Here is a 15,556-nt window from a genome sequence, read left to right on the forward strand (position 1 = left end):
GAGGAGCTGGTTCTTTGGAAAAAGTAAAATTGATAAACTTCTAGCCAGAGATATCAAGAAAAAAAGAGAAAGGACTGAAATAAAAATCACAAATGAGATCAGAGGAGTAACAACTAACATGATAGTAATATAATCATAAGAGAATATTATGAAAAACTGTATGCCAACAAAATGGACACCCTAGAAAAAAATGGATAAATTCCTAGAAACATATAAACCACTAAAACAGAAAGAAATAGAAATTTGAACAGTCCAATAGCCAGCAAAGAAATTGAGTTACTATTAAAATATTTCCCAACAAGTGAAAGTCTAGGACCTGGTGGCTTCATAGGAAAATTCTACTAAACATTTAAAGAGGAGTTAATACCTATTCTTCTCAAAACTATTCCACAAAATTAAAAAGGAAGGAAAACCTCCAAATTCATTCTGTGAGGCCAGCATTACCCTGATCCCAAAACCAGATAGACACCACTAAAAAAGAGAACTACAGACCTATATCCCTGATGAACACAGATACAAAAATTCTCAACAAAATACTAGGAAACCAGATCTAACAATACATTTAAAAAAATCATTCACCGTGGTCAAGTGGGATTTATTCCTGGGTTGCAAGGGTTCAGTATTTGCAAATCAATCAACATGGTACATCACTTCAGTAAGAGAAAGGATAATGGGGCATCCCGGTGACTCAGTCAGTTGAGCATCTGACTCTTGATTTCAGCTCAGGTCATAATCTCATGATTTGTGGGATGAAGCCCCACAAAACTGTCTGTGCAGACAGCATGGAGCCTGCTTGAGATTCATTCTCTCTCTCTCTTTCTCTCTCTCTCTGTGTCTCCCCCACTCTCTCTCCCCCTTGCACATGCATGCATACTCTCTCTCTCTCAAAATAAACTTAAAAAAAAAGAAAAGAACCTGTAGGATCATTTTAATAGATGTAGAAAAAGCATTTGACAAAGTATAACATCTGTTCATGATAAAAACCCTCAACAAAGTAGGTTTAGAGGGAACATACTTCAATATGATAAAGGCCATATATGGAAAACCCACAACTAACATTATCCTTAATGGGGAAAACAGAGCTTCTTCCTAAGGTCATGAATAAGACAAGGATGTCCACTCTCACCACTTTTATTCAACATAGTACTGGCAGTCCTAGCCACAGCAGTCAGACAATAAAAAGAAATGAAAGCCATCCAAATTGGTAAGGAAGTAGTAAAATTTTCACTATTTGCAGATAACATGATATTCTATACAGAAAACCCCCAAAGACTCCACCAAAAAACTGCTAGAACTGATAAACGAATTTGGTAAAGTCACAGGATACAAAATCAATGTACAGAAATCTGTTGCATTTCTGTACACCAGTAGTGAAGTGGCAGAAAGAGAAATTAAGAAAATGATCCCATTTACAGTTGCACCAAAAATAATAAAATTCCTTGGAATAAACCTAACCAAAGAGGTGAAAGACCTGTATTCTGAAAACTATAAAACTCTGATGAAAGAAATTGAAGATGACACAAAGAAGTGGAAAGACATTCCTGCTTGTAGATTGGAAGAATAAATATTGTTAAAGTGTCTGTACTACCCAAAGCAGTCTACACATTTAATGTAATCTCTGTCAAAATACCAATAGCATTTTTCATGGAACCTAGGACAGAAAATCCTAAAGTTTGTATGGAACCACAGAAGACCCCGAATAACCAAAGGAGTCTTGGGGGGAAAAAAAAGAATGAAAAAAAGCAAGGCTAAAGGCCTCACAATTCTGGACTTCAAGTTATATTACAAAGCTGTAGTAGTCAACAGTATGGTACTGGGACAAAAACAGACACATAGATCAATGGAATAGAAAACCCAGAAGTAAACCTACAATTATATGGTGATTAATCTTTTTTTTTAATTGTTTTTTTTTAACGTTTATTTATTTTTGAGACAGAGGGAGGCAGAGCATGAACGGGGGAGGGTCAGAGAGAGAGGGAGACACAGAATCGGAAGCAGGCTCCAGGCTCTGGGCCATCATCAGCCCAGAGCCCGACGCGGGGCTCAAACTCACGGACCGTGAGATCGTGACCTGAGCTGAAGTCGGACGCTTAACCGACTGAGCCACCCAGGCGCCCCATATGGTGATTTATCTTTGACAAAGCAGGAAAGAACCTCCAATGGGAAAAGGACAGCCTCTTAACTGTTACATGGTCAATTAATCTTTGACAAAGCAGGAAAGAATATCCATTGGGAAAAGGACAGTGTCTTCAACAAATGGGGAAATGGGGGGTGGGGAGAGGAAAACTGGAAACACTTTCTTACACCATACAGGAAAAAAAAAAATCAAAATGAATTGAAGACCTAAATGTGATACCTGAAACCATAAAAATCCTAGAAGAGAGCACAGGTAGTAATTTCTCTGACATCGGCCATAGCAACTTTTTTCTAGATCTATCCCCTAAGGCAAGGGAAACAAAAGCAAAAAACTATTGGGACTACATCAAAATAATAAGCTTCTGCACAGTGAAGGAACAATGGGAGAAGATATTTGCAAATGACATATCTAATAAAGGGTTACTATCCAAAATATATAAAGAACTTCTAAAACTCAACACCCAAAAACAATACAGTTAAGAAATAAATAGAAGACACGAACAGACATTTTTGCAAAGAAGATATACAGATAGCCACAGACACATGAAAAGATGCCCGTCATCACTTATCATCAGGGAAATGAAAATCGAAACTACAATGAGATATCACCTTACATCTATCAGAATGGCTAAAATCAATAACCCAAGAAACAACAGGTGTTGGCGAGGATGTAGAGAAAAAGGAACCCTCTTGTGTTGTTATCTGGAATGTAGACTGGTGTGACCACCATGGAAGACGGTATGCAGGTTCCTCAAAAAGTTAAAAATAGAACTACCTTATGGTCTAGTGTACTACAGGGTGTTTATCCGAAGAGTACAAGAACACTAATTCAAAGGGATACATGCACCCTGTGTTTATAGCAGCATTGGATATAATAAGAATGGAAGCAGCCCAGGTGTCCATCGGTTGATGAATGAATAAAAATGTGATATATATATATATATATATATATATATATATATATACAATGGCATATTATTCAGCCATCAAAAAGAATGAGATCTTGCCATTTGCAATGACATAGATGGAGCTAGAGAGGATAATGCTAAGTGAAATAAGTCAGAGTCAAATACTGTATGATTTTGTTCGTGTGGAATTTAAGAAACAAAGCAAACAAGCAAAGGGCAAAAAGAGAGAGACTGAGACAAATCAAGAAACAGACAATTATAGAGAACAAGCTGAAGGTTACCAGAGAGGTGGTAGGTGGGGGGACGGGTTAAATAGGTGAGGGGCATTAAGGAATGCCCTTGTCATGATGAACACAGGGTGATTATGGAAGTGTTGAACTACTGTATTGTACACCTGAAACTAATATTACACTGTATGTTTACTAACTGGAATTAAAATAAAAATTGAAGGCAAAAACAATTCCCTTTTTGGACTGTGCATTACATGTGTGTAGAAACACAGCTGATGATTGTGTGTTATTCTTGTACTCTTCAAGCTCAATTCATTCATTAGATCTAGTCGTTTTCTTGTGATTCTTTGGGAGTTTCTATATAGAGTGAATGTAGTTGTATTTCTTCCTTTCTAACTTGAATGCCTTTTACATCTTTTTATCTAATTGCTCTGGCTAGAACTCATGGTACAGTGTTAAATAGCAGTGGTTAAAGTGGGCATATTGCAGGTAATTCTTGAAAGAAAAAATGTGAATGGCTTAATAATAATTATGTAAGTGATCATAAAGCTGAAGTCAGCAGACTTTGGTAAATTGCCATATAGTAAATATTATACTTTGTAGGTTGAGAGGCAAAATTAGCTTTTAAAGTTAATGTTCATGGGGAAGGCATGACCTCATTATCCTAAAAATCCTTCCTTCTCTCAAAGACCGTGATCTTCTCTCTTGGGACCTCACTAGGCTATGTTAACTGCATCCACCTTTGGATACTTATACATACTATCCTCACAGAGTTGGATATAACTTTTCATATGCAGAAGCTGGTTAAGTGCCGTTGGGTGTTAATTTCAGCCGAATTACTTTTTAGCTGTGTAATCTTTACTAGTTACTTTTTCTAGAAGCTTCAGTTTCCTCCTCTATAAAATGAGTAATAGTACTTCACAGGGTTGTTGTAAAGATTAAATGAGCTAACAAATGCCAAGATTTAGGCCATGCATGACAGATTATAAAGCACTTGATTTGTATGTAATTATTCTTTTGATTTGTTTTCAACCATTTAAAAATGTAAAAACCATTCTTAGCTCACAGAATGACCAAACTAAAATAGGAGATAGGCCCTGCTATAGTTTGCAGAGATATACAGAGATGAGCTCTTTTATCTTGTGGAAATGTAAATTGGAACATCTTTTCTAGAAATATTTTTTCTGGCAGTGTGTTTTAACTGTTAAAAAATTTTTTTTTAATGTTTATTTATTTTTGGGAGAGAGAGACAATGTGAATGGGGGTAGGGCAGAGAGAGAGACACACACAGAATCTGAAGCATGCTCCAGGCTCTGAGCTGTCAGCACAGAGTCTGACATAAGGCTCAAACCCACAAACTGCAAGATCATGACCTGAGCCAAAGTTGCAGGCTCAACCAACTGAGCCACCCAGGTACCCCTTAACAGTGTTTAAATGGCTTTATCATTTGACCCAATTGATCTGTCTTTGGGGACTTTATTCTAGCAACCTGATGAGAGATGCACAAGTATGTAACAGCTTTGTTTAAAAAGAAATTGGAAACAAAACAACCTTTGGTTTCCAAAGGGAGAGGTTTTTTGTATTTTTTATTGTATTTAAAACAATCAGTAAAAATCATGCTTTTGAAAAATATTAAAACAAGAAGTGTTCCATATCTAGGTGAAAAAAGAAAGTAAAATCATAGTATTAGATAAGTATCTAAATGATACACTTAGTGTTCTAAGCAATATGTGTTTAATACGTAGTTATAATTACATATTTGTAAATATATTTGTAAATGTAAAGAGTGGGAAATAGGTCAAATCGTTATCAATACTCTATGGGTGTTTTTTGGGTTTTTTCCTGCTTTTTATTGATTTTCAAAGATTACATGTTGCTTATATAATCAGAGAAGGACCTCAGTCTTCAATTTATGAAAAGTAGATCAGTAATACTGTTTATGTATTTTAATTTTTAAAAATTGAGGTATAATTGACATATACCAGTAGTATTAGTATTAGTTTCAGGTGTACAACATAATGATCCAATATTTTTATGCACTGCAAAATCATCACAGTAAGTCTAGTTAGCATCTGTTACCTTACATAGTTACAAACGTTTTCTTACAATGAGAACTTTTAAGATCTGCTTTCTTAGCAACTTTTAAGTATGCAGTACAGTATTAACTGTGGTCACCATGCTGCACATTACATCCCCATGACTTGTTTTATGACTGGAAGTGCCTTTTGCCCCCTTCATCTGTATCTTCTACTCTTAACCCCTGCCTCTGGCAACCTCGTCTGTTGTCTTTATCTGTGAGCTTGGGTTTTCATTTTGTTTTGTTACCTTCCATACATAAGTGAGATTATGCAGTTTTGTCTTTCTCTGTCTGACTTATTTTATTTAGTATAATGTCCTTGAAGTCCAGACATGTTGCCAGGCGCAAGATTCCATTCTTTTTTTATGGCCGAATAATATTCCATTTGTGTGCATGTGTGTGCGTGCGCGTGCGCGCACATGTGCATATACATAAGTTTGTGTATACACACACACACACACACATGCACCACATTTTCTTCATTCATCTGTTGAGGACACTTGGGCTATTTCCACTCTTTGGCTGTTGAAGCGATGCTGCAGTGAACATGGGGGTACATATATCTTTTTAAGTTAGCATTTTTGTTTTCTTCAGATAAATACCCAGAAATGGAATTGCTAGGTCATATGGTAGTTTGTGTTTTTTAAATTTTTTGAGGAACCTTTATACTGTTTTTGCATGGCGGCTAACCTAGTTTCCATTCTCACCAACATTGCACAGGGGGTTTCCTTTTTTCCTCATCCTTCCTAATACTTGTTATTTCTTTTTTATAATGAGATCTCATGGTGTTATTGATTTGCATTTCTCTAATGATTAGTGGTGTTGAGCATCTTATCATGTATTTGTTGGCCATCTGTACTCCACACCCCCCCCCCTTTGGCCATCTATATGTCTTCTTTGGAAAGATCTGCTGCCCAATTTTTAATCAGATTGTTTGAGGGTTTTTTGTTATTGAGTTGTTTGAGTTCTGTATATATTTTGGATATTAACCCTTTATCAGACATGTGATTTGCAAATATTTTCCGATTCAGTAGGTTGCTTTTTCATTTTATTAGTGGTTTCCTTTGTAGTGTAGAAGCTTTTTAGTTTGATATAGTCCCATTTGTTTATTTTTAGTTTTGGTGTGGCACTGTTTTTTCATTCTTTTTTTTAAATTTCTTTAACATTTATTGATTTTTGAGAGAGAGAGACAGCGTGTGTGGGGGAGGAGCAGAGAGAGAGGGAGACACAGAATCCAAGCAGGATCCAGGCTCTGAGCTGTCAGCACAGAGCCTGACACGGGGCCCAAACTCAGGAATGGCGAGATCATGACCTAGGTCAAAGTTGGATGCTTAACCAACTGAACCACCCAGGCGTCCCTGGTGTGGCACTGTTTTTTCTTAAACCCACTTGCTTCAAGAGATGAACATACTTTATAATGATGTTAATCTCCATTTCAAGTTCATTCATGCATTCTCAGGGTTTTATGTTTTTGGAAATTTAATCACTTATATTATCAAATTTAATGTCCTTTATTTGCCTGTTTTTAATTCTGTAACAGGGTAAAATCCTTTACAAAGTTCGATGGAAAGGGTACACATCAGATGATGATACTTGGGAGCCTGAGATTCATCTTGAGGACTGTAAAGAAGTTCTTCTCGAATTTAGGAAGAAAGTTGTGGAGAACAAAGCTAAACCAGTCAAGAAGGATATTCAGGTATCATGTTAGTTCATATTTCTTTTTTTAGTATAATAAACTTATTACAAATTTTACTGGTATAAGGAATGTGCAGTAAAAATTTACAAATGGTAATAAAATATATAGTATTCCTATTATAAATTCTGTATAGCCACTTGATTGTCATAGAATGCTTATATTGATTTTTGCCAAACTCTTCTTTCTGTCGTCAACCTATGATCACGGTTGATGAACAAGTATAGTTTGTACGTGTTGATTAATATTTTCCTTCCAGTCAACAGTAAGGTGAAAGTGGGGGGGTTAAAAACATGTCGGAACTTTATTTGTCTATGATTTGAGCATCTTGTTTTTATGTACCTTAAGAATATATTCTGTACTATTCATGTTACTACTGTACAGTGCATACTTTATATTTTGTCTGCATTATTAACACATTTCTTATGTCTGATTTTTATGCTAATTAAAATAAAATAAATCTTAGATCATTATATAAAGCTGTAAATTTTAATCTGTTACAGATTATGCACAGAGCTGATTATCCAGGTCTTTTGTTTTTCTCTTCTATTCCCACTTTAGTTTTTAGCTACTTTATTGCTTTAGTAAGCTTTTTCTGATAGTAAGGATAAAGAGATCAGAGGAGCTTAGATAAGTTAAAGTTCTGTAATCAGTTTGAAAAAAGATTTGATGGTGGGCTAGAGTGGGATAATATTAAAACAGATGCAAAAGTTAGGGTGAGGGTTTTCTTCTGTGAATTTGTCCATTGTTTTATCCTTGGTCCTCTTTTTCCACAAATAATTGGCTTTATTTATGAATCTTATAAGACTTTCCCATTGTTCTTTCCCATGTAAATTTCATTCCAAGCTTCTATTTTATAAATTAAACCAACTCTTTCTCAACTTGCTCTTGCTTTTTTCTTTTCCATTAGAAATTATTTTTTTTTTTAGAATATTGGCAGAGGTTCTCAAACTTAGAACTATATGGTGAAAATTTTTCACAAGAAATAGATTCTTACCTAGTTGAAGTCTTTATTTTAAGGACTGAATGTTGATCTTTTTTCCCTACAATTTGAGTATCAACCACATTTAAAAAAAATACTTGCAGGGCCTCCTGGGTGGCTCAGATCACAATCTCACAGCTCGTGAGTTTGAGTCCTATATCAGCGCAGAGCCCGCTTTGAATCCTCTGTCCCCTTCTCTCTCAGCCCCTTCCCCCTCTCTCAAAAATAAACATTTAAAAAAATTCTTTAAAAAAAAAAAAAAAAAAAGAAGAGTCACATGTTCTACTGACTGAGACAGCCAGGCACCCTAGTCTTGTCTTTTTATGAAGTGCTTCTGGGAAATTGAAAAACTTATGCCAATTCCACCATATTCTCACTGTCTCTGTAACCTTAGTGGCATTCATTTCTTACACACTGTAGGGAAAACATTTTGTAAATGTACCTATCTTTTCCCTCCCTTTCTACCCCCAAGTCATTTAGAAGAAAAGAATTTGGGGAAATGGGAGCTGAAAATACTGCATAGTGTTTGCATAGTGTTTCTGTGTCTATACATATAATAAATCTTCTTTATTTTTTTTTTTTAACATTTATTTATTATTGAGAGAGCGAGCATGAGCAGGGGAGGGGCAGAGAGAGAGGGAGACACAGAGTCTGAAGCAGGCTCCAGGCTTTGAGCTGTCAGCACAGAGCCTGACGCGGGGCTCAAATTCACACACCGCAAGATCATGACCTGAGCCGAAGTTGGACCTTAAACCGACTGAGCCACCCAGGCGCCCCTATACATATTATATTTTTAAGGTGTGGTTTTGTTTGTTTATTTAAGGTTTTTGTTTGTTTTGTTTTTTTAGAATAGGAAACTTTATTTTCCATAGGAGGTATTTCAGATTATACAACACAAATCAAATCAGTTGGGGAAGTAAGATTTGTGTACAGTCTTGCTTATTCCGTATGTAACTGTGAAATATAACAGCAAATTTAAGGACATCTAGGATTCAGTCTTAAAAAAACTTTGCTTTTGGATTGATAACTACTTTTTTGACAGCCAATTCTGTACAGATAACTTTTTTGGTGTTTTTGGAAAATTTGAACTTCAGATCATGTAAAACACACCATTCATAAGGCTGTTATTACTCACTTCTGCTTTAGTTTAGGACCTTCAGTGGCACTAACGTTTTTTTCACTGTGTTTATCTGCTTTCATTTTAAAATGATGCTCAGTATCACAACCAAGACCTATTTGCTAAATCAGAGACATAAGTCATATACAACTTCAATTAATAATTTTAAGAAGTTGAGAAACTTGGGGAAAAAAATTACTACTAGATTTCATTCGTACTACTTTTCCAGTTACTATGTTAATGAGTATTTAAGTCTTTTTTATATCTTATAGAAACTGTCCTTAAATAATGACATATTTGAGGCAAATTCTGATAGTGATCAGCAAAGTGAGACAAAAGAAGATACTTCTCCAAAGAAGAAAAAGAAAAAATTGAGGCATAGAGAAGAGAAAAGCCCAGATGATCTGAAAAAGAAAAAAGCAAAGACTGGGAAACTAAAAGATAAATCCAAACCAGACCTGGAGAGCTCTTCTGAAAGTTTAGTTTTTGATTTGAGGACAAAGAAAAGAATTTCGGAAGCCAAAGAAGAAATAAAGGAATCCAAAAAGCCCAAAAAAGAGGACACAAAAGAAACTAAGGAATTAAAGAAAGTTAAAAAGGGTGAAGGAAGAGATTTAAAGGCTAAAATAAGAGAAGATTCCAAAGAAAACAGAAAAACAAAAAAAGAGAAATGTGTTGAATCTCAGTTGGAATCTGAATCAAGTGTACTTAATGACTCCCCTTCTCAAGAAGATGACAATGAAGATTTTCATTCTGACAACAGAGAAGAGAAACAGAAGATTAAAAGTGCAAAAGACAAAGCAGGGCAAGATGCAATTCAGGATGTTTTTGATAAACAGCCAGATGGCTCTGTGAGTGCCGATGAAGATGCTGATGTCAAAGCAAAGAGAAAAAGGAAAAAACTGAGAAAGACTGAGGAACTCAGAGAGAGCAAAACACTAGAAAACAGGAACCTTTTCCTAGAGAAGAAACCTATACATAAGAAGCAAAGGAGTCAGGACAGAGGCAGAAGCACCACAGAGTTAGATAAGCTGATACCTGCACCTGCCCAGACACAGAAGAGTTCAAGAGCAGGTGTGGAAGAGAGAGGCCTCAGGTCTGCTGACTCAGCTGGGGAGGTAAGTACTTGGGGGGATCAGTTGAAGGGCAGTAAAAATCTTACAGAGTACAGAAATGCTCCTGTCAAGCTGGCACTCCTTTGAGTGTTCAAGAAACTTTACAAAAACAAAGTGGAAATGGTGTAACAAACTATAAGAATGGTTTTTCTGTGGTTAGGGAGTTCCTTAATGTGTGATTAGGATAGGTAGTTATAAATGATGAAGATCATCCAGCTTTTGGACCTCCCACACTAATCTCTTAGTCTTAAAATTTGCTTTCTTTTAGACTACGACTAGAAAATTGAGGACTAATTTGTGAACAAAACTAGGATTTTTTTCAGGGCTACTCAGATGATGTGTAACATTGTGCAGTAAAACTGAAAATAAGCTTCATCAGCTCAGCTTTTCATACCTTACGTGGTATTTTTCCTGTGGTCTTAAAAATATACTACTTTTTTACTTAAATAATAAGCGCTAACATTATGAATCTTTTTTAATCTTACAAAAATATGTTTAATAGGAGTTATCCCATTATTATAAAAATTATTTTCATATGGCTTTTCAAAATGGAAATATTTTCCACATTATTAAGGTATACATATATACAGTATCATGGGCTATGAAAAAGATCTTTTTTTTCCATCCATTCTGTGTTTGTGGATTTATCTTAAGGAAGTCATTTTAAAGGAAGAAAAAGCTAGGTATACAAAGATACTTATGGCAGTGTTAGCCTCACTAAAACTCATGCCAGTCTGTCTACCATACCATTTCCATGAGGGAAATGATTAGGAAAATATTGCTGTATCAGTTTTGGGACTGTTACCTGTCCATTAAAATACTAATTATGAGGTCAATGTAGCAAAAATAGAAAAGGTTCTAAAATGTTACAGTGAGGAAAGTTGTAAATATGAAACCAGTCATGTAAAAATATCTATGAGATGTAAATAAAGGAAAATGAACTTTTAAACAACAAAATTATGCAAATTTACAATGATCAGAGGGGAGAATGTGGAGAAATAAAAATAGTCCTGTTTGGTTAGTAGGAGTGTAGGAAGATTTTTTGGAATTTTCTTTATTTTTAATAATTAAAAAAAATAAGAGTGAGGTGTTGAGTTTTGAATTTGATATTTTTATAAATCATCAGAGTTGAGGGATAATCTTGATTGAAGAAGCAGTTGACATTCAAAAGGATATAATAATCCGTGGTCATGTGCCATAGTACCCAAAAGACAGTCACTGATGCCAGGAACCTGCGTTTTCCAATTTTCAGATATATAGTATCAGTTCCTTCTCTGTCCTTGTTTTGGATCTTACATATGTCTCTTTTAGGAGAAAGAGATTAAAAAAAATGAACCCAAAGAAAAATACCAGAAAAGGCAGGATTTGGACAAGGAAGAAAAAGGTCGTAAAGAGCCAAAGGGATTAAAGAGTGAGTGTCAATACTAACATTTTACCTTTTACCATTGCAGTCTTTTATACAAAAATTTAATTTGCTGTGAAGACAGTCTCTCTTTTCTAACCTGCAGTGTCACAGAACTAGAAAATTTCATTCACTGGAGAATTTAGAACTTTATGCTACTTTTGTTTAAACAGTTACTTTGTTATATGACAGTTCATATTTCTGTAATTTTTTTCTCTTCTGTTCACTTTTGTTTCTCCTTTTGATAGAGTACACTAGTACTTGATCTAGTACATTATAAATCCGTTGTGGTGGAAAAGTAAAGGTCTCTTACAATGGATGCTAAATGAGACAAACCACTGTTAATATGTTAATTGTATTTAAGCGCTGAGTCATTTATATAAATATGATACTGAATTTAAATTTTGTATCACATCAAGATACACCATAATTGAGAATCCATGACATGTCAGTACTAGAATCAGGTACTTTATAAAGCATTCACCATTATAGCATTTAAATAAACCCCACTGGATATTTTAGTTCATGTACCAAAAGTACTTGGAACACATGTTCTCATGAAGCAGTGATTCTAAAAGATAGGTAATTTCTTGTCCTCCCCCCCCCCCCAACCCACCCAAGTCTGTATATGGCTGAGGTAATATTCAAATTAGATTTTGGTTACAGCTTGGGTTGGGACTTAGAAGTAAGTTAGAGTATTATAGGAAGCTGGGAAGGACCACTTGTTTTGATGGATTTTGCATAAAGTAGTTATAACTTAGGGGTATCTATTCAAAGTACCATATTTTAAGCATGTATCATTCTTCAGAGTTGAGATTAGGGATTCAAAATATAGTACAGTTGGAACTAATTTTTTTCTTCCTCACATACACTTGGAATATGTACTCTTAAACTGCTGTTCACTCCTTTTATAATGGTACTCACTAGGAGGCCAATTTTCAGCATCCCTGCTGATAAAATCTATCTGTCTTGTACCCTGAGTTTATAATGGAATTCTTCCTAGTTGTTTTCTATTCTGCCCTTTTGGGGGGTTATTATGTCATATCTGTTGTTTTGCCACTCTTCTTTCCACTTTGTTTTTTTAATTTTTTTATGTTTATTTATTGTTGAGAGAGAGAGAGACAGACAGAGTGCAAGCAGGGGAGGGGCAGACAGAGAGGCAGACACAGAATCCAAAGCAGGCTCCAGGCTCTGAGCTGTCAGCATAGAGCCCGATGTGGGGCTTGAAATGATGAACCGTGAGATCATGACCTGAGCCGAAGCCGGGGGCTTAGCTGACTGAGCCACACAGGCACCCCATCTTCTTTCCACTTTTATGTTTAGTTAAAAGCTAAGTAGATTTTTACAGACATCAGGTATAATTTTACCGGGTGCATGGTCAGTGTGCTGGCACCCTTCAGTTTCCCCCACTCTCCTTCCACCAAGAGCCATTTTCATGCAAGGTTAACTTTGGGATACAGTTGTAGGCAGTTGTTTTAGCAGAAGGACAGTGGTGTCCTGAGACTAGGATTGTTGTGAGGCTCACTATCTTCAGTAAGCCTTTGTCAAAACAGGCAGTAGTTCCGAACACCTAGTTTAACAGCCATTCACTTTAGACACCTTTCTAAATATTGAGCAGGCAGTAGAAAGGCCAGTTGAAACAAGTTCACAGCTTTGATAGTAAATCTGATCATGCTTTATAACCAAGACAGATACTAGTAAAAATTTCAAATTCTTACTATTTCTTTAATACCTAGATTTTCTTTTGATTACAACAGAAATTTGTGAGTCATATTTATTCTCAATTTTATTTTTTCACTAGCATTTAAGGAAATCAGAAATGCATTTGATTTATTTAAATTAACTCCAGAAGAAAAAAATGATTTTCCTGAGACTAATCGGAAAAGAGAAGAAATACCACTAGATTATAAAATCACAGAAGATCACAAAACCAAGGAAAACAAGCAGTTACTTAAAGAAAGGAGAAATACAAGAGATGAAACTGATACTTGGGCTTATATAGCTGCAGAAGGTGATCAAGAGGTTCTGGATAGTATGAGCCAAGCAGATGAGAATTCTGGTAAGTATGTTTGTAATTACTTTGCAGTATTTTTTCAGGATAATGTACCATATTTCACTTTTCTAACTCCTCTCTCCCAGTATAATTCTGATCAGGAAGTAATGAAGTCGATTTTATTGACCCTTCCAAAGAAACACATTTTTATCTTGAAGACTTAAGTCATTCTGTGACTTCTAAATTGATTAAACAAGTATTTTCTGAGTTCCTATACTTTGCTTTTAGCACATTTAGAAATTATAAAGATTTTTGGTTTTCTACATTACCTACTCTTACCAAGCAGTCTGATTGTATATCTCATTAGATTTCTTTCAGAAAATTATCAAATACAGACTTATTTGTATTCTACCCTTTTAACTTTGCAATAACACTTGCTAAAATAAAATTATATTATAAATGCTATCCTGGGGATGTTGGAATTGGCTGCCAAGGAGGGAGAATCATGGATAGAATTCAGAGTACAGTAGCTGTGGGGAAGAGCGTGTGTATACACACACAGACACACACACACACACGTATATAAAACTAGGACACAATAAACAAAAGAGATTAACCTGGTAAAACTCTATTATTTGTAAATCTTGAGAAACAATTGAAGAGAATTAAAAAAAATTGTTTTTTAATGTTTCTTTGTTTTTGAGAGAGAGAAAGAATGCAAGTGGGGGAGGGGCAGAGAGAGAGAATCGAATCAGGTTCCAGCTCCAAGCTGTTAGCACAGAGCCCAACAAAATGCTCGAACTCACGAACCAGGAGATCATTACCTGAGCTGAAGTCAGCTGCTTAACCGACTGAGCCACCCAGGCACCCCAAAGAGAATTTTTTAAGTATTTCAGCGGGCACCTGGGTGGCTCAGTCATATGAGCCACCAACTCTTGATTTCAGCCTCAGGTCATGATCCCAGGGTCATGGGATTGAGCCTTACGTCAGGCTCCGCGATTAGCATGGATCTTGCTTAAGATTCTCTCTCTTCTTCTGCCCTTTGCATGTTCTTGCTCTTTCTCTCAAAAATAAAAATAAAAATAAAATATTTCCAGATGTATGGCAGGCTAGATAGTCTGGGTGACTCTCATACTGCAATACAGCTGGATTCTGAATACTATGTAAAACATACTTTCTGATACATTGCTGAGCTTACAGGAAATTGGGACACCTTCTAGGAGGAGTAGACAAAGGGGACGAAAGAGGTTGCCCACAGGGCACATGCCAAATAGTGGCTTTGCTGTTGGGATATTAAACAATAAAGAACAGATAGTAGGTGTTGGTTTGCAAACTCCAGACTTCCCTGGGTGAAATCTGAATCCAGCCTGTCTGGGGAGTACAGGAAGTAACCAACGAAAGAGGCCGGCCACTCCAGATTGATAGGTGGCAGATTTAATAAGCAAGGGACTTTACATATGAGACTTGCCTTCGTTTGCCACAAGTCGAGTAGATCAGTCTGTGCATGTGCACACACACAACACACACACATGCACCCCTCCCTGTGAATCTTAAAAGTTTATATAGAGGCTTTAACTGGATTCAGTCACATACTTAGTCCAGATAGTCTCAACAACACCTTAAACTCTCAAGGCTATGTCCTTGAAATAGCTCCTAGTATGAAAATGGTGGGTGGAACCTTCTGAAGAAAAGCCTCTCATTGCTTGTGTCAACCCAAAGTCATATCCTCTCAATGACCTCCTTCCAACAGTAGGGAACATCAGTAAAGCCATAGGTTGGTTCACTGAAAAGACTAATAGAATAGACAAGCTTCTACCAATGTTGACTAAAGAATGAAAATTGAAAAGAGAATGCATAAACAAACAATATTTCCAGTGAGAAAAGAGACATGATTGTAGATTGT

At 35.9% G+C, this 15,556-nt stretch overlaps 1 protein-coding gene across 3 annotated transcripts in view; it reads left to right on the plus strand.

Annotated features, from left to right (window-relative positions):
* Positions 1–15,556, plus strand: part of MPHOSPH8 (M-phase phosphoprotein 8) — a 53,575-nt gene that overhangs the window by 14,035 nt on the left and 23,984 nt on the right. For all 3 annotated transcript variants that reach the window (XM_043574562.1, XM_043574569.1, XM_043574577.1), the window contains exons 2-5: positions 6,892–7,047; positions 9,416–10,261; positions 11,570–11,669; positions 13,462–13,719. In XM_043574562.1, coding sequence (XP_043430497.1) covers positions 6,892–7,047; positions 9,416–10,261; positions 11,570–11,669; positions 13,462–13,719 — 1,360 coding nt within the window. The remainder of the gene's footprint in view (positions 1–6,891; positions 7,048–9,415; positions 10,262–11,569; positions 11,670–13,461; positions 13,720–15,556) is intronic.

This window comes from Prionailurus bengalensis, chromosome A1 (assembly GCF_016509475.1).
Source record: "Prionailurus bengalensis isolate Pbe53 chromosome A1, Fcat_Pben_1.1_paternal_pri, whole genome shotgun sequence".
Taxonomy (NCBI): domain Eukaryota; kingdom Metazoa; phylum Chordata; class Mammalia; order Carnivora; family Felidae; genus Prionailurus; species Prionailurus bengalensis.